This window comes from Etheostoma spectabile, chromosome 22 (genome assembly GCF_008692095.1).
Source record: "Etheostoma spectabile isolate EspeVRDwgs_2016 chromosome 22, UIUC_Espe_1.0, whole genome shotgun sequence".
NCBI classification, from domain to species: domain Eukaryota; kingdom Metazoa; phylum Chordata; class Actinopteri; order Perciformes; family Percidae; genus Etheostoma; species Etheostoma spectabile.
This window is the reverse complement of record NC_045754.1, coordinates 15,495,463-15,521,564: the sequence shown is the minus strand read 5'-3', so window position 1 is coordinate 15,521,564 and position 26,102 is coordinate 15,495,463. Positions and strand designations below refer to the sequence as shown.

Genomic DNA, 26,102 nt, shown 5'->3' with positions numbered 1-26,102 from the left:
GTGTGTGTGTTATTTTTGGACACGCTGATGCATCAGTGTTTTGGTTGCCATACAAAGCAGTCGAGTGCAACAGGAATATATTTATCACTCTGACTGACAATACAAGACTCTTGAAGTGACATTCACATTGTGCTTCAATCTTGGGAAAAAGAACACACACATGCAATTATCTTCCAATTTCCCAATACATGTTGCGCCATGTAAACGCTGAGTCAGCAAGGCCCTCCATTTAAATGACTTTCTGATTTCTGCTACAGCGACACCCCCCAAGCCCATGAGAATCCAGTGAGTTTGTGTGTGTGTGTGTGTGTGTGTGTGTGTGTGTGTGTGTGTGTGTGTGTGTGTGTGTGTGTGTGTGTGTGTGACATTGGATTTAGTGCAGGGGAATATTTTGCACATCAATGACGATTTAGTGAATTTATTGGGGAAATACTGATGATGGTGTGATGCTTAAATGTTTCCTAATTTGTGCGTAGGCCTTTTGTCCTTACGATTACTCTGCAGTTATTAATTTTCCAAAATGAAAGTGTACAGAAAAGTATTTGCTGGAAGTGTTCCTCATTTTTCAGCTAATAATATATGTGAAGCAAAGAAACAGATTCCAGTTCTCTTTGTCACCAGCTCTATGGGAGCTCCCCTTAGCAGGTGAGAGCAGTTAATGAGAGACTGCACAGAATGGTAGCGCTGCGGCACATGGCTCTGACAGATACAAAGGGTTATAATAATGTACCAGCTTCAGAAAGAACATCAGACACAACGAGCTTGCACAAAAAAATTTGAAATAAGTATCAAAGTATTTGATGCAGAGAATCCACAAACATGCACAGATCAAAAGATGGACTGTAACTGGTCATTATGAAACATGCCGACGTGTTGAGCAGTTTAAGCTCAGTGTTCTTCCTCAAATGGAGGAGGACCGTAGGAAAAGATGCAGCAAAGCAGGTGTGGACAATAATATATCAATATCAAAAGCTACTAAACACAAATAAAACTGAGGAAGATAAACGTTATACAATGAACATCTCTGACATTAAAGAAATAACATATTGTCAGGTTATATTTTTATTAATAACAAGGAACTGTCAGGGATAGGGAGAGCAGTCGACAATGAGAAAACGTTACAGGATACAACACAGGTGAAGTTCCTCATTCAGCCCATATGGAGCCATAGATCCAGATAAAAAGCACATATAGCTTTTGCCTGCTGCAGAACTTGGTTGTGGTCTCCACTCTTAGTGGGAAGTTTGATTGACTGTGTAGCCCAGAATTTGTATTCTGTGACCAAGTGTCAAGAAGTGGTTAGCCAGAGGTGATGAAGAATCTCTCCCATTGAGACAGCTTTTTGTATTCATTAAGGCCTGTATATTTCACAGACATATTGTTTCAGGCAAGGGAAATAAACAACATAAAGCTGCCCATGGGAGCTATAGTCAAATATTTAAGTTGGTACATGTTCCACTTTGGGGATTCATACACTGTTTTAGTTTGTTGGAAAGAGGGCGGAGGAAGCCATGTCCACACAGAGGAGCTAACTTGTCTAATGGGACAAGTTGTAGCGCTATTTTGTAGTGGGAGACTTGACTTGATCCCAGCAGTGTCTGAGGCTGGTATAACATTTAAGAGTTACAGTGGGTTTCTCTCTGAAAACATCATGTCATTTACCACACCTGCCAGTAGCTTTACTAACAGACTCTGTTTTCTCAAATAAGCCTGTGTTTTAGGCATTCACACACCATCTCAGTGATGTGTCCCTACACTTCTTAATGAAAACAGAAGATTATTAAACATTTTAAAGATTCATGACTTAAATTTAGCATTACTACAGTTTGTCCTGTCTTGGCACAGTAGAGGCACAAACTCACACAAACACAACCACCCACAGGGCTTCACAGAAACACAAATTTCTCTATGGCCCTTCTGTTTTTTCCTGTTTACTTGTCGATAAAAACAAAAGACCAGACCAAGCTGGACTGATTTCCCCTGCCTCTGTTAGGAAGGAGCACACACACATGCACACACAATGACCCTTACTCTGGGCTGGTATAACAAAGCGTCCAGCAGCAACAAGCAAACACCAGAAAATAGCTTTCACTTGTTGTTTCTCAGTATCTGGAGATCTGTTCCCTGGAAAGGTCTGTCTCTGGCTGTCAAAACAGAGACACACAAACACAGACACACACTCACACACATACAAATAGATATTCACTAACACAGACAGAAATGACAGATGCACATTCAGTAAATAAAAAAAGTGCTGCCAAGGAGAAAGGGTTAGTTACTGAGGTGTAGGAAGGAGGGAGAGCAGCAGCTGCTGAGCAAGTAGATAATAACTGTATATGCACGTGTGTGTGTGTGTGTGTGTGTGTGTGTGTGTGTGTGTGTGTGAATGCCCGGGTTTGTGTATGGGCACAAGCATGCCAACATGCATGTGAATCTTGTTTACATGGCAAGTGATCTTTGTGTGTGTGTGAGAGGGAGAAGACCACAGGGGGTATTTGTTGACCAGCTGTAATAAAGTGATTGGCTTGTTGTTTTTGAATGACAGCAACCCCAAATGCCCAACAAGGACACTGGCAGGCTGGCCCTCATTATTTTTGTTTTCGAAGTTTCCTCTCATTGCTTTTCCTCCACTGATCTCATGGGTTGCCTAAATTATGTGACAGCTCCGTGCGGTTTTGATTCTCATCCAAGGTTTTCTTTACTAACTTTGCTATTTTTAACTTTTAAAACACCATTTTCAGTTTTTAAAATTTTGTAACTGCATGCATATCATCACAGGAGTACAACAAATAGGAGTAAATATGTTTCTGTTTGAATCTACAGAGGATTCCCAAATATCCTTTTCTTTATGGAATACTAAAGGACATTTTTAAAAGTAATTTGACAGATAAAGCATAGTTCAAGCATACATCAATTGTAGGCTTAAACCTGTGGAGAGAAACACACCTATCCATAAAAGCATGTGTGTAAACACACACACACACACACACACACGCGCATGCATACATACAGTGAGTAAAAACTCAAAGTTGCCTCAGGCACTTTGTGGCCTTTGTTGGCGTAAATGACCTCAGTTCTTGATTAAACAAAACGTCAAAGTGTCTAAGCTCTTAAGTTGCCTGACGCTTAGCCTACACACCCATACACTGACATAAACAGTTACACATATACACAAAATGAAGTGACACACACACACACACACACACACACACACACAAATTCCCAATTACTCATTGGTTTGCTGGTTAATGATTTGACTTTGGAGGAGAGGGAATTAAATGGTTGACTAAGCAGCCTTTTGAGAGGTTTTCAGCATCCACAACTTTTCCTCGTCTTCATCCTCCTCCTTTCTGCCCTATCCTACCTTCTACCCTCCGCTCTGCATAGCAATGACTTTGAACTGAGCTGTTCATTCAGCCAAGCACAGATAAGTGCAGAATAGCGGGATGAACACAATAGAGAATAAAAAAAAAAGGAAGTCGGAAAAACGGTGAAGGAGCTTTAGGGTGGAGCCGAAAAATGGTTTTGTTCCCTCTCTTTGTAACCCTTTCTATCTCTCATACCTTGACGGGCAAGGAGAGGAAAGTATCGGCAGGAGAAAAAGAAGTAAAGGCTTCTGCATGCAGTCAGCCTCAGCAGATATGCAGTATTTTGAGTTTAAAACTATGAAATGAGCTTAAGGGGGGGGGGGGGGGGGGGGGGGGGGGGGGGGGGGGGGGGTATTAGGTTTTAACGCTGCCATAAAGGTTTTAAAAGCCAAGATAGTGTGCAGGTGGTTGTGTGTATGTTTGCTCCCTGTGTGCATGCAGATTGATGCATTTGTGCTTTTTGTACTTCAAATCCTGAGCCAGGACCACAGGCATCTTGGAAACATTATGGGGTAGGACGAATATGCAATAGAGAGAACAAGATATGAAAGAGGACTTAAGAGATTTGACAGGGAAAGAGAAAAGAGAGATGAGTTTTGGAGAGAAAATCTGAGAAAAGTACCAACTGCTCCAACGTTTGTCACTAGCCTCAGCGATTAACCCTTGTGTTGTCTTCCTGACAAAATTGGAAAATCAACACTTTTATTGACGCTTTTTTATCAATGTTTTTAACTTTTTCTTACATTTTTGTCCCTTTTTTCAATGTTTGTCACTTTTTTTGACGTTTTCAACACTACGAAACACTAAGTTAGTCATTCCAGTTTACAGTTATTTTTGGAATTTATGGTCAATAAACCTCATTTATAGAAAATTATATGTATTTTTTGAGTTAGAAAAGCAGAAATTAGGAATTGTTTTGACCAAACTTAAAAGAATGAATGTTGATGGATAATCACAGACTAGAATATGTCAACTTTTACTCAATACTATTTAGAAACCACTTCAATTTGTTTTTCAAATGCTATAAAATTGAATAAGTCACCCCATAAATTAATGAAAGAAGAGATTTGTACTTGCCAAACAGTGTTTCAATCATGTTATTTTGGGTAATTACAATTGGGTAGTTAAAAAGAACATTGATATAGGAAAACCGATCAATTTGACCCGAGGACAACATGAAGGTTTAAAAGAAGATTTCAGTTTTGAGGACAGTTTCCTGATTTGTTTCCCTCGGTTCCTGTTAATCTTGTTTCTTCGTTTTTTGACCTGCCATTTTGTGAATATCTTCTGTTTTTATGGATTTTGGTCAAAAGTGCACCATTAACTGGAAATTAATTGAATGTTAATTACAATTATTTGTGTATAAATTGTTTTAGTGGTGACACACTAGTTGTCTGTCTAGATCTCACAAAGATCCATGAATTTAGGAATATATCCAAACTGCATGCAGAGACTCAAGAAATGCATGGATGAGTCTATCTGGCTTTGAGTATGCAGGGAAAATAAATAAAATCCCCAAAAATTAAGCTACCCCATATGCTCATAAACATGAATTTGATGATAAAAAAATTAAATTATTGTTAAAGTATTGTTAAATTAAAATTATCTGTCGATGTGACATGGCCAATACGAACCCTGTATTAACTAGAAATGTAACAGTTGTTAGTGTGTGAGTGAGCAGCATGGCTGCCCTTGAGCAAGTCACTTAACCCAGATCTTAAGGCCCTTTGCACCTGCAGAGACTAGACGCTGCAGTTAAAGTATACTGAAGTCTCCCCATTGACTCATGTGGAACTGTGTGAATTTGAAGCAGGGTGCTAATAAAAAAAATTGTGTGTGTGTTTATGCGCTCAGTTAACCTTTTCTGGATAAATAAAGATAAAAATGAAAGAGGGGGAAAGGCGCAGAGGAGATAAAAGCACTGCTCACCTCATGTCCACTCCCCCGCCATAGTAGAAGTTCAGTGGTTCTGAGCTTAGTGTGAACTCTTGACCATCGCTTCCTTTTTAGATAGCAGGTATCTTCAGGGGTACATGACTGGTCGCTGAGGAGTCAGCTCAAAGCAGACTGTCTTTTTCTCCCCACACTCACCCACTGCCCTGCCCACTTCATGTCTTATCTAGAATAACACATGGCTGTGTAGTGTTTAGCTCTCGTCTAGTTACCTGCTAGGCTTTCAATGATGCTTCTCCCAAATGGTTTGTGTAAACGGTTTTGTGTATATGTGGGTATAAGAAAGCATGGGGAACAGGGTGGTAGTAACGTGTATGCTTGTTTCAGAGAGGAGAAAATAGTTCAGGGACTGTGGTGAGGTGGATTAGCGGGTGGTTAGAGGTCCTCCCCATCATGTGCCAGGTCAAGTGAAGGAAGAGACACTGCGCGGGAAGAGGCAAGAAAATGAGAAAAGAGGAGTTGAAAGAAGGGGTTGTGTTAAACAGAGCATTTTCTGTTAACAGTACTTTGTCGGTAGTCTAGTTTTCTTCTTCATAGTTTCTTTTTATTTAATTTTACAATGTACATAGAATTAAAACACAATAAAAAACACATACCCAACCCCTCTGCTGTCACTCCATGAATTAAGACTTTGGTTATTAGAGGAATGTGCAACATGATTACCCAGACAGCAAAATGTATTTGGGCCAGGTCTTCAATAGCATTTGGCAGAGTTCCGCTAAACGGACCTGGGCTGGGCTCATCCTTTCCAACGATCCAATACCGGAACAGGTATGAATATCGGATCAGAGACACATCTGGGCCAGAACTGGCCCATTACAGTTATTAATGTCATGACATGTGGTACTGGATCTGGCCCAGAGCCCCAACTCATATTTTACATCTGGGGCTCATCTGGCCCTGGTCTGTGATTCATATTTAGGCTATCATACAATTAAGGCCCAAACAAATACCCACACAATTTGTAATTTTCAAAATATATATATTTTTTATTTTAAAAAGGAAAAATAGAACACTACAGCCTGAACAACCATCTGTATATATGAATTTTGTTGATCCAGATGCAGAAAAGGGTAGGCTTAAACTATGTTACCTATGTAGCGCAACATTCAGAAAACAATAATAAAGGACTTATTTACAATTAGGCCAAAGATGCATTAGACCTATAAATCATATGCTGACACAATTACTCCCAAATTCCACTGGTTGCGGAACGGCTGCAGATCAATAGGTTTCCATTAAAGTCAATGTATGTATTTTCACAAACTGCGGAACAGCTGCGTTCCGACTCCGGCACAGCTCCGGTGTCCGCAGCCCTCCGGAGCAGATACACAGATATACGTTGGTACTACCGAGTATTGGTTCACGTAAAATCAAACGGTGTGAAATTTGAGAGCGAGAGCGAGAGCGAGAGCGAGCGCAAGCGCAAGCGCAAGCTTATATGTCATCTCTGCACATTCACAGAGAGCATAGGTCCGACCCACACACACACGTTATAGTTTTGTTGAAGTCACCGTGAGACATGGCGATGCCGGTAAAGTGGTTGCAAGTGTGGTTACAGTTTTTCAAAACTTCACGCAGACACCTTTCACTGTGAAATGATTGGCTCGTTCCAGATGAACTGCGACTCGAATCAGCCACACGTGTTCTGTACAGAACTTTAAATCATGAAATCCCTTTGATTCTAAAACAATAAAAAGTTTATAGAAAACGTCATCATGTTAAGTCGATTCTGAACCAATCAGCTGTTAAATCAGCTGAGAGGCCGGCGTTTCCCAGCATGCTCTTGGTCCGCCTGGGTCTTGTAGTCGGTGAAAAGCAACTGCCCTGCCTGCGTCTCAGAACTGCGGCCGCCTTGCTCTCGTGAGATTATTGTTGCCTACATGTGCAATACATCAGAGCAAGTTGCGATCAAGTTGGACACAAATCTAACCGGCATGCAACGGGCGACAATCGCCGGTGATCGATTCTTTGCAGGCCTGACTCACCTCAGAGGTTGCGGTGCTGTTGACGTTACAGTAGGCTCGTTCGAGATGAACTGCGCCTCATCTGTAATGTGGACGAGAGCAGGCGGCAGCAGCCGGGGGCGGGGACAAAAAGCTGCGGTAAAGTCGGACAGTTTTCAGCCGATTCCAGCAGCCTTCAGGCTGGACAGGAAGTGACAAAAACATTGTGGTGCAATTCTGATTTAGTAAAATATAATCAGACCTGCATATCAGCTGGTATACGGTCTCTAGTTGTTTTAATTATGACAGAGTTGCTCTCGAAATGTTTTACATGCAATCTGTTGCTGATTTTAATTAACAACAGACTGTAAATGATCAGTGATCTGAACGGATTTAGTCTCTTTGACTTCTAAACGTCACTATCAGCCACACAACGTGTGTTCTGTACAGAATAAGTCTTTAAATCAGACAAATAGTAATTAAAAATCCCTCTGATTCAAAAACAGTAAAAAGTTCATATAAAACGTCATCATGTTCAGTCGATTGTGAACCAATCAGGTGTCAAATCAGCTGAGAAGCCGGCGTTTCCCAGCATGCTCTGGGTCCGCCTGGCTCTTGCAGTCGGTGAAAAGCAACTGCGCCGCCTGCGTCTCAGACCTGCGGCCGCCTTGCTCTCGTGAGATTTCCGTTGCCCACGTGTGCATGACGTCAGAGCAAGTCGGGATCAAGTTGGACACAAATCTAACCGGCATGCAACGGGCGCCGATCGCCGGTGATCGATTCTGCGCAGATCTGACTCATCTTGAACGAGCCTACTTTCTCTAGACAAGCAGGCACAACAGTGGTTTCTATGCCCTGGGGAATGACTGACAGGCAAGGTAACGTTATTTGAACAACACCTTTCAGCAAAAAGGCGATTCAAAGTGCTTTACATGAAACATTAAAAGCAGTTAAAAACAGTCATGATGAAAATAAAACAGGCTAAAATATTATAATATGCAAATACAACAATAAAAGTTACAGTGGATAAGAAATAAGTATTCAATTTAATAGGTTGTAGGAACAGGTTTGGGAGGAGAGAGGGAGGTGTTTTTATTTTTAGTTTTGTTTCATTGCTGGCATGGTAAAATATTCTAAATAAATAACATATTGTTCTAAGTAAATAGGTTTGGAATTATTTTAACAACTGAAATAATTTTTTTGTAATCACAGAGGCAAAGTACCGTTGGGTACCGGGAACCGAATTTCAGGTACCTTTACGTACCTGTATCCCCTCGGTAATAATTCCAAGCAGTGACAGAAGGAGGTCTGGATCAATTTGGACTGCTAGAACTGTAGAGAGAGCCTCAAAAATGCCCCTCTGATACCTGTCTATGTTAGATTTCTGCTAAGCTTTTATTTCTATTGTGTGAACAAAAATGCATACATGCTACATTTATAAATTCAGTTACCCCTCTCTAACAAGATTTATCTATGCCATTGCTTTACTTTGTAGGCCAGTTTAATATGAATTACAGCAATGCAGAAATTAAGAGAAAGTCATAATCCCATCACAACAAGAATGAAACCCATGGAGTGAAACCTCAGCTTTGCTGAAGATTTTAAGAGTGACCCCCTCACTGTTAATGTGTTCTTTTAGTGTACTGCTGTCATTGCATTTCTGATAAAGAAGAATTGACAAATTAGCTAATTTCGCCTTGTGTCCTTAGGTCCATATCACTTTATTGTTGCTGCCTTTTTGTTGTTAGCTGACTATGAATTTGTTGGTGAACTGCTGCCATACACCAGACACAGCAGGAATTCTTAAAGTTAAATTGTGTTCTTTAAAGCTGCATGTGAGGAATGTGTAGGTGTTTTGATGTGATTTCTTACAAAGTAAAACAAATACATAATAGTGTTTTCTCGAGGCTGACATTTCAGAAACTGCAATAACTGAATGTGTAGAACGCAGTGCCAATATGACAAGAAACTACAAACCTCATCAGCCACAAGCCCCTGCCAATCTATTGGGACCCAGAAATCAGCTTAAATATGGGACGATGTGAACAGGGACTTTCTTACATCCACTTTGAGGTTGAATACAATATGCGATTTCCTCTTCAAATCCCCTGCAGTAAGATTGTCTTATATTAGATATGTAGACTCATAATTATTGTGTATGTTTTGTGAGTGTGCACCTTTAGGGGAGGATGTGGTGAGTGTAACAAATAATCTTGCTCCTAGTCCCGAAGCTGCTTGTTTGACTGTAGGCTTGTGGCTTTGATGTATTTAATTTCTGTGTGTGTGTGTGTGTGTGTGTGTGTGTGTGTGTGTGTGTGTGTGGTTGGTGTGTGTGTGTGTGGTGTGTGTGTGTGTGTGTGTGTGTGTGTGTGTGTGTGTGTGTGTGTGTGTGTGTGTGCGCGCTCCGTGTTCACAGGCCTCTCGGGAACTCCAACTCAGGATCTCCGTTCGCCATGAGCTGCAGCAGGGAATTGTGGCGCGCTTCCTGAGGCTCGTCCCGCTGGACTGGAGCGAGGAGGGACGTATTGGTCTGCGCCTAGAAGTATATGGCTGCTCCTACTGTGAGTGGAGACGAACACACACAGAAACTAAATATACTTCTGTCACGTATATTTACTCCAATACTTTGTCTAGTATTTCCAACAAGATGTATTGGGAGAGCATAATGATGGTTAGTCAGCTCCAATCATGTCACAATGGGTTTTATTTCATTACGAGCTAATTCTGTTTAGGAATCGAAAACAAACTCAGTGATAAAACCTGCCTGGACATGATTGCACGCATTCACGTACGCGCACACACACACACAAATGTGCAGATATATGCAGAGTACAGCTACATATTGACAGACACATACAGATGTGTGCACACACACACACACACACGCACACAAGCACAAGTCTTTCGCTTTCAAACAAATGTATCACTCAGGGAACTGACTTTCTTGCAATCTCTTTGCGCTCATCCTATTAAAGGCTGCCAAATTGATTTTGATAACAATTTTCAATTAGGACTCTGCATAAATTACTGTTGTAAGTGACACACGTACATCCTTCACTCAGATGTGATTACGCTGTGTGTGTGTGTGTGTGTGTGTGTGTGTGTGTGTGTGTGTGTGTGTGTGTCTGTGTGAGAGAAAACAAGGGTATGTATTGCATTCCAGTCAGCCCTCAATACCCTTTGATTATATTTCCCTTGTTTCATTTTCTTCCCATGTTCAAAGAAAAGCAAGTCAGTAATGATATGGATGACAAGATTTGGTACTACACACACACAGATGCAAACTCGTATGCACAGATGCACAGAACAATAAAACACAGAAATCTAACCCACTCTAAGTTTATATCCATCACCTGTCCCCTCCAACATAAACATTCCTGCGCTCACAAACAACTTTGACAGGGAAATAATTCACTTCTGTGTGAATGCTTTTGTGCTATAAAGTCAAGTTGTAGCTGTTGCAGTTTTTAACCAGAATAGCTTCTATCCTTGTATTCTTGAATATGATAAATCTTAATTTGAACTATATAAACTGGAAACCAAATTTGACTTGGGAACATCTGCCTTGTTATTTAATCTCACATTGTTTTAAAGGCACATTTTATTTTAGGCCACTTCCAACGTAAAGGAGTGTCTTGCATGTTCACCATAATAATGCTGTTATGCTTTGCAGTGACAATAAAGAAGGTAGAGAAGATATATTTATTTTCCAGATTTCAGACTGCAATACAACAAGATAAGCATGGATAGCCTCAGTCCAATGCAGAAACACTGAGTCAGGTAGCCAGCAGTATAGGGCCTGCACAGATCGTTTCATATTTTATCAGCATTATTTACTTACGTTTCCAAATACAGTACTTACATTTCCAAAACATGGTATTTAAGTTAGACACAATAAGATCTATTTCTCAACTTTAGAGAAAGAAAAGTAAGAACGGTCAATGGCTTACACAACAGTTCAGCTAGATGTCAATCACCAGCGGGGTTGTGTTTGAGTGAAATTCATTTTTTGATGCCGGACTGACCAACATACCTGAAACACAGTCTATACTATTTATTCATAAGTATTTTCAGAAACGGGTAACAGTTGATTTCAGACAACAGAAAAAGTTGGAAAATTGAGTTTGATCCAAGTAGGCTTTTTAACTGCCATTAGTTTGTTACTAGCTTGTGAATTGTAAAAGTAAGTACTTAAAAGGAATCAAGACTACATTTGATGTAGATTTGATTTATTTGTTCTGCAGCTTCTCCCACGACTTGTCAGTAGTCTTCAAACAATGTGTCAGATATTAAAATGGTTTTGCAAATGTTTCTGCTATGGATCTGTTTAAATGAAATATGTACTGGCTGTACTTGCCATCTGAATGCATAGGAGCTTTGTGCATTCAAAATGTTATCTCTTTAAGTCATGGTTTTGTTTGTTGTCCAAGCACTGATGATGCTATAAAGGGTTTTATCACTTGAAATGCTATTGCATCTGCTGTCACCTTGATTTTTAAAAGGGCCCATTTGTTTGCAGAATACCCTTCAGCCAGCCATTCACCACTGAATACGAGATACAGCAAATATGTAAACCAAAATCCCCCAACAGACACAACAATAGAATTAGACTGAGGTTTAGAATCTGAAAAGACAATGAGTTTCACTTTTTCCTGCCTCAACAACAACAGCAGCTACTGCTGATGTGACCTAAGCCAGCATCTGCCCCAGTGGAGCGGCTTGAGGGCCAATAGGAGAACACTGTGATTATGGTTAACTCCTGGATGCAAATGGATTCCAGCTGTGTGAAATAAATCACGATCAAACAGATCATATGTGCACTCACTAGCTTTCTTCTCATACATAAAAAAAGACACTTGTATTTAGATACATTTTTAGCCCTAGGGGCTGTTTCACAAAAGCAGAATTTATAAATCCAAGAAAACCAAGAAAGTGAGGCTTGACCTAGTCTAATCTGTGCAACCTGGCTTGGTGTGATTCACAGAAGCCAAGCCAGGCTGAGGAGGAGCTGCTAGGTCAAGCCAGGCTAAAGTAATTAGGATAGGATGTACGTTCATGGCTTTCCTTAACAAACCGTGAGGTCGATATCAGATTAACTAATGCTAAAATGGAGAATATGCATTGTTCATACTTTATGCAGAGTGAGCAGCCTCTTCTTGTGGAACTATGATAAAAATGAAACACATTATTTGAAAAAAAAAAAAAAAAAAAGAAAAAAAAAAAAAAAAGAAAAAAAGAAAGAAACACGGCCGCTGTAATGACACAGCGAGAGAAAGCATGGCAGATGACCGAACAACTGTTTTTGCAAATGACATAGACTCATAAGTGGTTTCATTTAAGGGCAGTAGTTTGTAAATACATATATATTTATATATATATATATATATATATATATAGATATATATAGATATATATAATATATATATTTTTAGACTATCATTCAGTTGGTCCGCTGTTATCTGCCACGTTTTTCTCATGTGTTTTTTTTTTTTTTATACTGGACGAGTTTCCTTCTTTACATATTATATGCTTTGCTCCCTTGTACAGTACATATTGACATATAAAAGAAAGACCCTGAATAAATTGGACTGTAAAATCTAGAAACTATAAAGATAATTAAGTGATAAATGTTATGCATACTGTAAACATGAATGTAACAGGTTGTTCATTTCATTCCGTTATTTCCCCCTAGCAAAACATAGGAGCAAGGTGTCCACTCCCTGTTGTTAATAAATGTACAGTAGTCTATATTCAGAGAACTAAGACTATAATTAAGAAGGTTTGTACAATTAGGATAGGTATTTATAATTGTACAATCCTCCCAAATTAGAGTCCCCGTTTACTGGGCAACACAAATGGTGTGCTAAGCATGCCGATTTATTTAATCCTTTATTGTTAGAGTACAAACAAAATTAATCAACTAAAGTGATTTAAGGTGCATTGGTCCATTATAAAAACACACATGTACAGCCTTTTATATGTTGCCCTTAGTAACTGACTTCATTTGAAACACATTTGGCAACTTTATCAGCTTTTCTAATTATCTGAACAGCTGCAGTAATATATTCACCAAACTTGCATACATACAAACAACATGAACAGCAGTCTTCATACAGCAATATAACAGTAACAATGACTGTCACATTGATAATTATAAAAAAAATTGTGCCCAACTTTAAATTTTACATTCAATGAACAGCAATATGCACATGTTGTATTTTAATGCAGGCTGATAATAGGGTAAAACCAATGCTGAGTGAACAGAAAAGGCTCCAGGAGCAGTCTAGATGTACAGAATAAATCGCCGTGGTAACTTATGTGCCTCTGCTTTTGTGAAACCGAGTCAAGGTTAAATTGAGCCAGGATGAATGGGAAATCCTGGCTTAATCCCTTATCTTGGTTTTGTGAAATAACCAGTGTTTGACATAAACAACAGTAATCCTGAAAGAACATGGGTCTGTTTCAGAAAGCAGGTTTAGTGAAAACTCTGAGTTTTTTAACCCTGAGATGAGGGGAACTCTGGGTTTTCCGTTACAGAAAGGGAGGATAATCAAACCTGAGAAGGAGGGGTAACTCCAGCCCGTTTCAGAAAGAGAGAGAACTCAACCTCAGTCTGTGACTATGGACACTGAGCCTATAAACCTAACCTGGTCGGCAGCAGGTTTCTTTCAGTCTCCTCCTTCTGACACAGCGCTTTATCATTTCCTCATTCATTCATTCAGTCTGTATCAGACGCAGTTTACTGCAGTTTGTAATCTGCATGAATTTAAAAAAAGAGTTGGTTTATGAACTGTGTTTGGCAGACTATAAAACGTTTTTGTTCCGAACATGGCATGTCCTCTTGTGGACGATCCAATTGATGAAGAAACTGTTTTACTTCACAGGGAGTTGAACATGACTCGTTCTGAAAAGTGTTTTAAACGTTTGTGTAGAGTTCCATGAACACAAACCAGTAAGAGACATTTAAAAAGAAATACATGATTGTAAATCATAATTCTGTTAATGATGGTGCTGCAACCTCAGAATGGGATTAGTAGTAATTTACTTTTTCGCCTGCAGGATTGCACTTAAATGAAATGATAGGTGTAGCCTACTACCATTCCAGTTTTCACCAGTAATATACTGGTGATACTTTTTAAACTAAATACATGTTCAAACTCGCTGTATGCGCGCATGAGTAATTCCGCAGACTAGTTTGTTTGTGGTTGTTGTGTGTTGACGTCATACATATGAACAACAATGGCGACCCCTGTTGATGCTGTATAGATGCAGTGAGAAATAGTTTAAACAGGCAATGTAAAGTAATTCCACACATTGTAATCTAAACAATACACAAACGGTTGTGTACTACTACAGGTTATGTTTATTAAATGAAGCCCAAAATATGTCGGCGACTAGAAATTGCTAGTATCAGCTAGCGGTAGCTAACGTCAACGTTAGGTAGCCGCTAGCTAACGCCAATGCTAGCTAGAAGGATTTGTGGTGACTTTGCCTGGAACGCTACCAAGTCGTGAGTCGTGACTTGAAGTTGTAACTCAGGGGCTAAAAACTGTGTCTGGAATGGAACCCACTCGAATCAGCTGTTCTGGAAACCGAAAGCTCAGTTTTCCACCTCAGGGTAAATCAACTCAGACATCAGGGTTAGATTCAGAGTTTGTTAAACCTCCTTCCTGAAACGGACCCCTGATCTGTTCCTAAACCAAATAAGCATAATGTTTCTGACAGATATGGATGTTGTCCCCCACAAGCTGACAGATGAAACGCATATTAAATACACAACTCATAATCAGTTGAACATATGCCTACAACCCAGATATGAGTGATAACAGAGAAAGAGAGAGAGAAAAAGTTGCATACACACAGACGCACCTGCACATGAACACACACTCCCCCTGGTCAGAGTTGTCTGTCAGCTGTGTTTTGAAGCCCACGGTGCTTCCTCATGATTACTCTGTCACTGCTTCTTTCTTCAGCATTCAGTCAGGAAATGAGAACACGTATATTTGTCTGTTCATCTATCCACCCTCACTCCCACAACTCTTCTGTTCTCTCACAACCAACTTCTCCTAAATGTTTTCCTGCTGCCCCATCCAAAGAGAAAAGGACAGTGTGCAACGACAAAGAAAAGAGGATGAAAAAAGAAAACACAAAAGAGAATTAGTAGGAGGAGAAGGAGGCAGATAAATATAGATGTTATGTTCCCAGCATAATCACCAAATATGTTGATTGTAGATGATAATTCTGGGTTTTGAAAATGTATGATAATTAAATGCAATACCATGTTATGAGTCATCTAGGACTGTGCAATGAAAGGCTGTGTGTGTATATGTGTCTGTGCCAAAGGCTATAAAGCAGTCCTGAGCCACCATGCTTTGTAATTTACACGCTCATTTCCATTTTAATTAACATAGGATCAACAGAAAATCAATTATTTCATAGATGACTCAGGGAATAGTAGAGCTGGTATGTGAGTTTCCGTCCGACTTCCCTTTCTCTGAGTACAAATTTAATTTTCTATACAAACCAATCACTGTCATGCAAGTAGAATTTCAAATAAAGGCAAGCATATCATATCTGACTTCAACCTGCGGCCCATTTATGCCAACAATATTCTAAATCAGCTTTCAGGATGATGTATTACCATCATTATCTGTCGAGTCGAAGAAATGTACTTATGTAGATAGGTTTATTGTTAGCATTTATTTCTGGAGCAGGACTTAGGCTAAACACAGAAACAGCTGGAAGAGCCTCAATGGAACCTTCAGGCTCTGAGGTGCAATAAGTACGAGGGAAAGAGGGGAGTACATGATTAGACTACTGGCCTTTTCATTATGGATAAATCTATTGATTATTATTTTCATTACTTCTATTTATGTTATCTATAGAATATCAAAAGCAATGACAGATTTTATACCAGTGCTTAACATCTCACATTTGATTATTATGTCTTACCAACATTCACAACATGCAAATACACATCTTCCAGTTATATGAAAAACAACAAAATCCTTAAGTTAATAAAGGTAGATCTCACTGTGAGTGACCCGCTTTTGTGCTCACAGCCACTTAATTTGCTGCTTGCCCACTTACACGTTGCCATGGATACAATTTAACATAATAAGCACTACATGCACCTTTAATTCTCCCTGACATGATGCAGGTGGCATCCGTGTGGTATTGCTTTGCGTTGGCAGATTTCATGTCTTCTTGCTTTATATGGGCAATTATCCAAAGTGACTCATTCAGGAGACACATTCAGTGACGTGTAGAAAAGATAAGAACTAAAACAATAACTATAACATATTTTGCCATTTAAAGTAGGGAATGATTATGAATATGTAGTCTAATCTGTATTAGATTTAATAGATTTAAATTGCAATACCTCACTTAATAAACGTGACATTTGTTTGGCATTGGCATACCATCAACATTCATAAAACAATTTCTCTTTGTGACTCTACACACCACACACCCACCATTGGTGAGGTAATATGACAGTGATGTACTGACATCAACTTCTAATTTTCAGATGCTGATAAACAATAATTTATAATAATAATAATTTGCAGATTGTATTGGCTGTCACAAGCAGCTGTCTATATTAAAACTCTATCTCAGTCACCGTCTGTCGCATGGTGGAAAACCACCATCTGGGTCAGGATCCAAAATGGCATGGTCTCTTGGGTCAGGGTCTAATAAACCTTGGCCATCTTGTGTGCATGCCATCACAGCTGCCCTGGCTACAGACCAAGTAGTTGTCCCATGTTACTCTGCGTCGCAGTGGGTCAACCTCTCTCCCTCTTTTGCTGCGTCTCACAGTCATCTGCAGGTGGTGGAAAAGCCCTCCAGTCTCCATAAAGTTTCCTTCCTGATGCACTCAGCTGAGCTGGCAATCATTTTCAGAGCAGCACAACTAGATCTGCAATATCTCATAAAACAATTGGAAAACTGTCAACTACCACCACTGTTTGCACCAGAAACGTGGCAGAAGACGATGATGAGAGGGGCTGGGTAAGAGAGCCAGAGAGAGATACAGAAAGAGCGATAAAGCAAATGAAGTGATGGAAGCAATAGAGGAAATTAAAGCAGGAAGCAAAAGAAAAGAATGGAGCAGAGAGGGAGGAATGGGGAAAGATCAAAGTGGAAAGAGCGAGTAAGAACTAGTGAGGGAACAAGAGGAAAGTGTCAAGCAGCGAAGGAGATGGAAAGATGTATTCTACCCAGTGAGAGGCAGCATGGGATCATTTTGGGAGCACTGAAGTTAGAACAAAGGAAACAGATGTAATTTCCTCTCACCCCCCTCTCCAGGTGTTTATCATGAAAGGACAGGCTTGGCATAGTTTTGTGTGTGCGTGTTATATAAGCGAGAAAGCAAGAGAGAAGGTAAGACTGAGGGACAGCGTGACTGCGCATGAGTGTGTCTGTGTATAAGATGAGCTGATCTTTCCCAAGCCCTGTTATCCTATCATAGCCTGTACACTCTTCTCTACCTTCACAACCAATCACACCACACAGACACACTCTCCACTAACCACTTGAACAGTTGGGGTTACAATAGTAAGATTGAAGAGGGCCTCAAGCACTGCACTTTATTTCCTTCTCAAGATTTGAAAATCTCCTCCACCCTATTGCCTGTCTCCTTTGCTCTCTGTCCTTTTTTTGGGACATGTAAACCTTATGTTTTACATACAAGATATCTCAATTGGCCCTGCTGCTTATTAATCCAAGATATGTTGTAATTTCTGTAATCCTAAATGTAACTTCAGTGGCACGACAGATACAGTTCTATTTTAAGTTCAGCACCTGTAAATTTGTAAGAATAGACATAGCATTTTATACCTGAAGAGAAGTATTTTTAACATGCCTGTGTGCACACAAAGACAGGTGTTTTTAATTGTGGCTGATTAGACCTCTGTTCAGGTTGAAGCTGGGTAGAGTTATGGCTCCGCCCAGCAGCTAATCAGCCACAATACAGTAACACCTGGTGGGTGTGTCATAGGTGTCTAACTTTGATACCTTTAACACTGGCCATGTTTCATTGTTTCATACATTCTTAGTTTTGAAAGAAAGTATTTTATTTCCCCCCAGTCTGAATTTTAAAAAGCTGCCATGTGTGAAGAAACAAAATCTGACAGAATTAAATTGGACCTTGTAACACAATTCAGTGAAATAGAAAATATGTATAGTGAATGTGTTTTACTGCTCACTAATGGGGTTTTAGGGGGGTGATCGCGCAGTGGATGTGACATATGCCTTTTGTGTGGGAGACCTGGGTTCAATTCCCACTGCGGTATATCAACTCGAACAAGACATTTAACCCCTAGTTGCTCCAGAGGCGTGTGACCTCTGACATATATAGCAATTGCAAGTGGCTTTGAATAATAGCGTCAGCCACATGACATGTAATGTAACATGACAGAGCTCAACACCTTTTTTGCTGCAGGCCTTTTTCACAGCAGACTTGTCATAATAGTAAAATAACAATTGACCCAGTGTCCCATGACAGTAGCTATGTTTCCATCCACTTGTTAATCGAATTGTCTGAATTTTGCTTAAAGCATTCATGTGAAATAAAGCTGGTGAAAGAGTGTTTCCATCCAACGGCTTTTAGGTGAATATAAACCGGTGCATAATGATGTCACATGCTGTGTTGTGGTCAAAACGGTATATCAAATAGATTTTAAACATTTTAAGGTGTTTCCATTCATTTTTGTACTGAGTTGCACAACATTCAAGCTAACATTTGCTAGACAAAATGGAATGCGCCATCTATCCACAAATTATTAATCTTGCACAAGTTGTAATAGTGCTTATGTGGCAGCCGATAGGGGCATATCAAGCCATAATTAGACAACAGAAATGCTATAAAACATTGCTATGAAGATGCAGATAGACGAAAATGGCAATTTGTCTTTTGTCTCCTCATTCGTTCACTTACATGTATTTCTGTCGATGTTTATGGAGGGTTGCAACCATAAAATGACCTACAACTTGATAGGCAAATAACGTTTCCATCAGCGTTTATTGCATAAGACGCTTACCGATTAATTAAGAGAAAATCCCATGAGATCGACCATACAACTTGATATTCATGAAATTCAATCAAATTTGACTGTCTCCATAAGGAATTTAATATTACTTAATGTGGATGGAAGCATGGCTAGTGTAAAGGTGAGCCAAATAGGCACAATATCAGGACCCTGAGACAAGCAGCAAAATGGAATTTAGTCATCATTAATTAAATCATTTGCACCTGTGCTTTTCACACCGTAACTTGTCAAAATGTCCTCTGTGAAAAAGCCCTTTTGGGAACAATATTATTAGAAACAATAAAATCTCTATTGTACCAATAGTAGCCTGTAAAGATAACTTTTTAATGCATAAACCTACGCATTCAGATGGCCAGTACAGCTAGGAGATGGCAAATCTCCAAAGGCCCTTTGCCTCTTCATCTATTATTAGCATACTGTATTAGCTCAACTGACTAAGCTTCATTGCATTACTGCAGACAATTTAGGTGTATTGTTTATTTGATTCAGTAGCTGGAAATACCTATTTTACTAAATTGTGTTGGCCCATAAAAGAGTGCATGCTTCATGTCAATTTGAAAAAATGGTCTTAACCTTTCCCTAAATCTGTTTCCAATTTACCTCACTATAACTAACCCTTTCCAATCTTGCCTTTTATCGCTATCACTCACTGTCACTGTCTTCCTTTCTTTCTCTTGTGTTTCCCTCTTTATTCTATTTGTCTTTTTTAGGGGTGGGCGTGATCAACTTTGATGGACAGGGTGTAATCTCATATCGTTTTAAGGTACTGAATTAACTACCTTGATATTCTATGTTATCTTGACTAAACCTTCCCATAAAATGTCATACTGTTAAGATTGATCTAGAACATAAAGGGTATATTATAAACATCAACAAATAGCAATAAAATATGATAGGAAATGCATTTGATGTAGATTTGTAGAAGATCGCTGGGAGACCTGGAAATGTGTAGGCATTCTTGTTTGGAAGTAAAGTAAAGAAAGTTTCTGCATTTCTTTAATTGAAACTGAGCCACCTGGGATGTTTCACAACCATGTGCTGTTTGTTGACATGTGTGCAGGTGAAGAAGATGAAGATCATTAAAGATGTAATTGCACTAAGGTTCAAGACGTCAGAGAGCGAGGGTGTGATTCTCCACGGGGAGGGCCAACAGGGAGACTACATCACCCTAGAGCTACGCAAGGCCAAGCTGCTGCTGCAGATAAACCTGGGTGGGCAACACGTGTTTTTTTAGACAATGAAATGCAAAGTAAAGTTTCTCTTTATGCTCACCCTCCTGACACAATGGTTTGAGATAGCTGTCTTGGTATCAATTGATTATAGACATGCTATACCTTCTCTTATGACTCAAACTTTGAAGGAGTTTATAGGCTTGTGAAACCCTATTGCTCAAAGTAAAACTCAAGCAATCTTATTGGAAATGACATATCTAAGTGTTATGTAAGATACAATACTTTGTTAATCCCACACTGATGGACATTCCTTTATATAATTATTTTTAAGGCCAGGCTATACACATAATGCATGAAGCTACACTACAGTACAGTAGTTTGCAGAAACTTGGCAGGTCAAACGAATAATTCCATCACTATAGACTTGCCAATAATGCTAAACTTTTGTAATTTAAATTAATGGCCTGTTGCTGTCGGTCAAGATACCATTATCTTGGAGCAAAGATAAAGTGTCCATGTGCAGCACTTTACCCTTTACACTGTAAACAACAGCCACGACAATCCAGGAGTCTGTTGAGCATCACTCACTGTCAACCAGCTGTGTTGTTGACAGAACTGGTGTGACCTTTAATGATGCCTTACAGCAGCACAGAAGCAACAACTGCAGTGGTGCATTATTGTACAGTGTTACAACTAATGGCACTTTGAGCTGGTTAAGAAATGTCAGGTGTTTTATTATTGGCAAGAGTGACATAGCCAGAATGATGAAGCACTGAAATAATGTTTTACTAGTTACGCATATCCCTGCCAGAGAACACAAATACATTTTGTGTTTATTGGTCCTTGTTAAGACACCCAGAATATCTAATATTAGCTTTAAGAATAAAAGCAAATTCAACTGTTGTTTATAGCTCGTTAAAACATGCTGCTTTATTTACAGTGTTCAATATCTTATATTGTACCATTTTAATTACAGGCAGTAATCAGTATGGCTCTATCCTGGGTCATACCTCTGTGACCACCGGCAGCCTCTTGGATGACAATCATTGGCATTCGGTGGTTATTGAACGCTACCGTCGAAATGTCAACTTCACCTTGGACAGACACACCCAGCACTTCAGGACCAATGGAGAGTTTGACCACCTAGATTTGGACTATGAGGTGAGAAACAAAGTTTACTGAGTACAGAGACAGGAATGTGAAGAACACAGACACAGAAGGGTTGTCTCCCCTTTGAAATACATAAAGTAATGAATTCAACACCAAAGTCTAATAACACATATTTGTCCAAACATAGATACAGGAGATGACTAGGAAACATTACATGTATTGAGCTGTACAAAGGATGCATTACATCCATTTCTTTGAAAGACATATCAGCTTGACATCATATTAACAAAACCTTTGGATGCCAAATTATTCAACAGCTGTACATTGATAGGCAGTCATGGGTGAGTTAAATTATGTAAAAGGACTTGGCAGACCATGGAAAAGTGAATAGCTAAATTGTCAGCTGATTTATTCCGCTATCTCAGCTTTTCCTGAGTGATGCTTGTATGTTTTTTGTCAGTCCAGAGCATTTTAGATCACAGAATACAGGTAAAGCATACAGGTAAATTTTTAATACCGTAGCATGCTAGTTTAGCAGGTAGCAGTCACAATGTGCACTCGGTTTATTTGCTCAACCCTATATTACATGCAGGGCCCAATCCTGCAGGTGCAAATCCGGTGTCCAGTCTTTTTGCTCTTTTCCTCAGGCGATAGTCTATGTGGTAATTTCCTGGCTCCGAACAAACCCTGCTGGAGCCAAAGTGGGATGGGTGGCGATAGGTGTAGCTCAGGCTGTGTTTACTTTGATTAGGTTGTGCGGTGCAATTTTCGGACAACTTTTTGGCACGAAAATGCATTTGCTTTTTCACCTCTTCAGACCACCCATTATTGCAAACACAAGGCAATTATAGTGGTTTTATTTGGCAAACGTGCATGCCCACAGACCGTTCTTTCCACCGAGATTTTGGGAGATGTGGTGTCCTTTTGCCAGGACTTGGCTGGATCTTGGAGTGCCGGTGCCATTTACCTGACTGACTTTTTTTTCTGTTTGCCGATCTGAAGGCCAAATTCTGCTTTATAATTAATCATGCACAAGTTTAAGCTAATGGGATAACAATTTACTGGAATTGTACCTTGTGCAATTTTGATTGATTGATTGCAACTCACTAGCCGTTCCAGGTCTGCCATGTTGAGTGTAGCAATGCTCTTGGGTTGTCTGCCTGAACTAGCTCGCAGGCTGTGTTTCATTAATGTTTAAGGCGTTGAGTATTTATTTTTTAGGACTTAATGATAATGGAGTTGTTCTTCAGTTCTCTAGAAAACTGAGCGATTCTTGTTTAGGAACCTTGGGCAGCACTGATGTTCAGCACAGAATACCAAATCTGATAATGGGAGCAGTTCAGCTAAAATCTGAACCTTTCAAATAGTCCTAGGAGTCTCAACAAGGCTGTGTGATCATTATAAAACAATTATACAATATATTAACTTTACTTAAGAATCTGTGTTTGTGATGCTTTTTGTTATCTTGTACTGTGACGTTATCTGATTGTGTTATTTCTTTTTAAAGAACTAGTCATCACTGGTGGAAGCTAGGCCTCCTCTGTGTGTAGAGCATTAATACCATACAGGAAACTAGATATTGGTTTTACACTGTGCTATAACGCTAATCCATGAGACTCACATAATTAATGTCATTCAGTAATGGAATGCAAAGAGGGCAGCTAATAATACTTAAAAGAGGAAATAGATTTTGGAATGCATAATGGATATGCATGTGCTTGTGTATAATGTGAGTGTGTGCAGCTGTGTACATGTGTATACATGTGTTTGTGTGTGTGCATTGATATGTTTGTGTGTGACCTTTAGCAGATATTGCTGATATGGCTGATCTGTTCCAGTGTTAAGTAGGATACTAAGAAATGGGGCAAGACAAACCACAGTCCAATTAAACCGAAGCTGTTGGATTAAGTGATCTTCAGGGAAATCTATACACCTGTGGGTGGGTGGGTGTGCGTGCGTGCATGGTGCAGGCGTGTGTGTGGGTGTGGGGTGGTTGTTTGTGTTTTTGTGTGTGGCGTGCCGCCTGAATGGATCCTGGCAGTGTCATTGTCTGTCTGAGCCTCAACAAAATTGTGACCAGCTTTTAAAGTATACCACTGTACTCCATCTAGTCCACACACCATTGTGTGTGTGTGTGTGTGTGTGTGTGTGTGTGTGTGTGTCATTGTGTATTTGCTTGTTTTTCTGTGCATTTTCTGCTCGCATTTAACCCTGTAGACTAAATATCCGGGTGCATTTGTGTCTACGATTGGCAATAATTACTAAGACTACTGGAGCGTCACTACAGACACAGACAGACAAACACACACACATACACACAGATAGAAAGGCACATATTAACTGGTAATTGCAACCCACCCTCCATCATCTTGGTTTCCCTCAGAGCTATGTCTTAAAGGAAGAAAAAAAACACATGTTCAACTGTAGAAAAATATGAGACGCAATTTACATTTTCATCAGTTCTGTGTCCTTCAGCGCTTCCCACCAGATGCCTGTGTATTTGCCTCCATCTTGCCTCAGTTGTCCTCTCATCGCATCTGTTCTTTAATGCTTTCTCCAACTGCTCCAGTTGTCATATTATATAAATTTATATGACAAACAGTATCTTTGTATGCTGATATCAAGTTGTTTGGTTGAAAAAGTTGATATTAGATTTGTCAGTATTGTCCTTGTAATGCCGACCAAATACATTTGTGATTTATTCTGGGGTTGACACTAATTGTCCTATATAAAAACAGAAGAAAAGAATATCAGACCTGGACCATCCATGTCTGCTTTTATTCACAGGACTAACCTTAAGGGGACGCTACAATATTTGTCTTAAGCACATGTTTATACAACATGATGTACACATGTATATTATAATTTTTTGAAGATGCAATTATTTTCCTATTTTGTTGTCATCAGGGGATAGTGTTCACTTCAGCTAGAGCTTTGTGCATTTCTTGATCATTCCTCCACAGACCAAAGGCCAATATTATCAAAGCAAGTACTGTATGCTTTTATCACAGTTGCACCTATTACAACATCCATCTGTGACTATGATGACATTTTATAATGACATTTTACATTTTATTTGGTACTTTTGGCTGTTGTTGAAAAATGGAAAGAATATGTGTTTTACTCCCCAAATGTAGCGTGAATTTTTAAATTCTATTTTAGGATTTGTTGTATATTTCCCTAACTAGAGATTTGTACGATGCTACTGTAATTCCTGTCTTTGTATGTGTATGTGCAACCCAGTCTCACGGCAGTTTGTAAAAATAGTCATGTTATTTTGATCTATTGATTCGTCAACAGGGACACAATTTTCTCGTTTATGTGGTGTTTGACCCATCCGACCGGATTTTCAATATTACTCACTACCGAATTCATGCTGTTATCACAAAAGATGCTTCCCATTGAAATAAATTAATTTAAAACTCATGCTCACCACCACAAACAAAACAAGGAAATTGTGGCCCTGTACATGAATCAATTGATTAAATAACGTCACGATGTCACAAACTGCTGCTGGGCTGGTGTGTGTGTGTGTGTGTGTGTGTGTGTGTGTGTGTGTGTGTCTGTTGGGCGGGTGGGGGCGCAGCGGATTTTCTGATTAAAAATGTTTATTTTCCTGTTACATTTATGTTGCTTTTTGCAGTGTTTTAGCAGTAGGGGGAGTAAACACTCAAAGCTAAAGGAAGTCCTACATAATCTGTATTTGTTACACTTTTCATCTCTTTTAACCCCTTTACCCTCTTTCTTCTCTAGTTAAGTTTTGGGGGGATGCCATACAGTGGGAAGCCAGTGGGAGGAGGGAGGAAGAACTTTAAAGGCTGCATGGAGAGCATCAACTACAATGGAGACAACATTACAGACCTGGCCCGCCGAAAGAAGCTTGACACCTCCAGCTTTGTAAGGGAAATGTGCACGTACAAGCACAGACACTCTCATATATATATATATATATATATATATATATATATATATATATATATATATAATACAGGCCAAAAGTTTGGACAAACCTTTTCATTCAATGCGTTTCCTTTATTTTAATGACTATTTACATTGTGGATTATCACTAAAGGCATTAAAACTATGAATGAACACATGTGGAATTATGTAGTTAACAAAAAAGTGTAAAATAATTGAAAACATGTCTTATATTATAGTTTCTTCAAAGTAGCCACCCTTTGCTTTTTTGATAGATCTGCAAACCCTTGGTATTCTTTCAATGAGCTTCATAAGGGAGTTGGGACCATCGGTTGTGTTGTGCAGAAGTCAGGTTGATACACAGCCGACAGCCCTAATGGACAATTGTTAGAATTCATAGTATGGCAAGAACCAATCAGCTAAGTAAAGAGAAACGTGTGGCCATCATTACTTTAAGAAATGATGGCCAGGTCAGTCAGTCCGGAAAATTGCGAAAACTTTGAATGTGTCCCCTAGTGCAGTCGCACAAACCATCAAGCGTTACAACGAAACTGGCTCACATGAGGACCGCCCCAGGAAAGGAAG

General features: G+C 39.5%; 1 protein-coding gene across 2 annotated transcripts in view; it reads left to right on the top strand.

Annotated features, from left to right (window-relative positions):
- The window catches only part of cntnap2a (contactin associated protein 2a), a 351,650-nt gene that overhangs the window by 176,920 nt on the left and 148,628 nt on the right, over positions 1 to 26,102 (top strand). For both annotated transcript variants that reach the window (XM_032503457.1, XM_032503458.1), the window contains exons 4-8: positions 9,684 to 9,828; positions 20,028 to 20,080; positions 20,378 to 20,528; positions 21,466 to 21,650; positions 25,353 to 25,496. In XM_032503457.1, the coding sequence (XP_032359348.1) occupies positions 9,684 to 9,828; positions 20,028 to 20,080; positions 20,378 to 20,528; positions 21,466 to 21,650; positions 25,353 to 25,496 (678 nt within the window). The remainder of the gene's footprint in view (positions 1 to 9,683; positions 9,829 to 20,027; positions 20,081 to 20,377; positions 20,529 to 21,465; positions 21,651 to 25,352; positions 25,497 to 26,102) is intronic.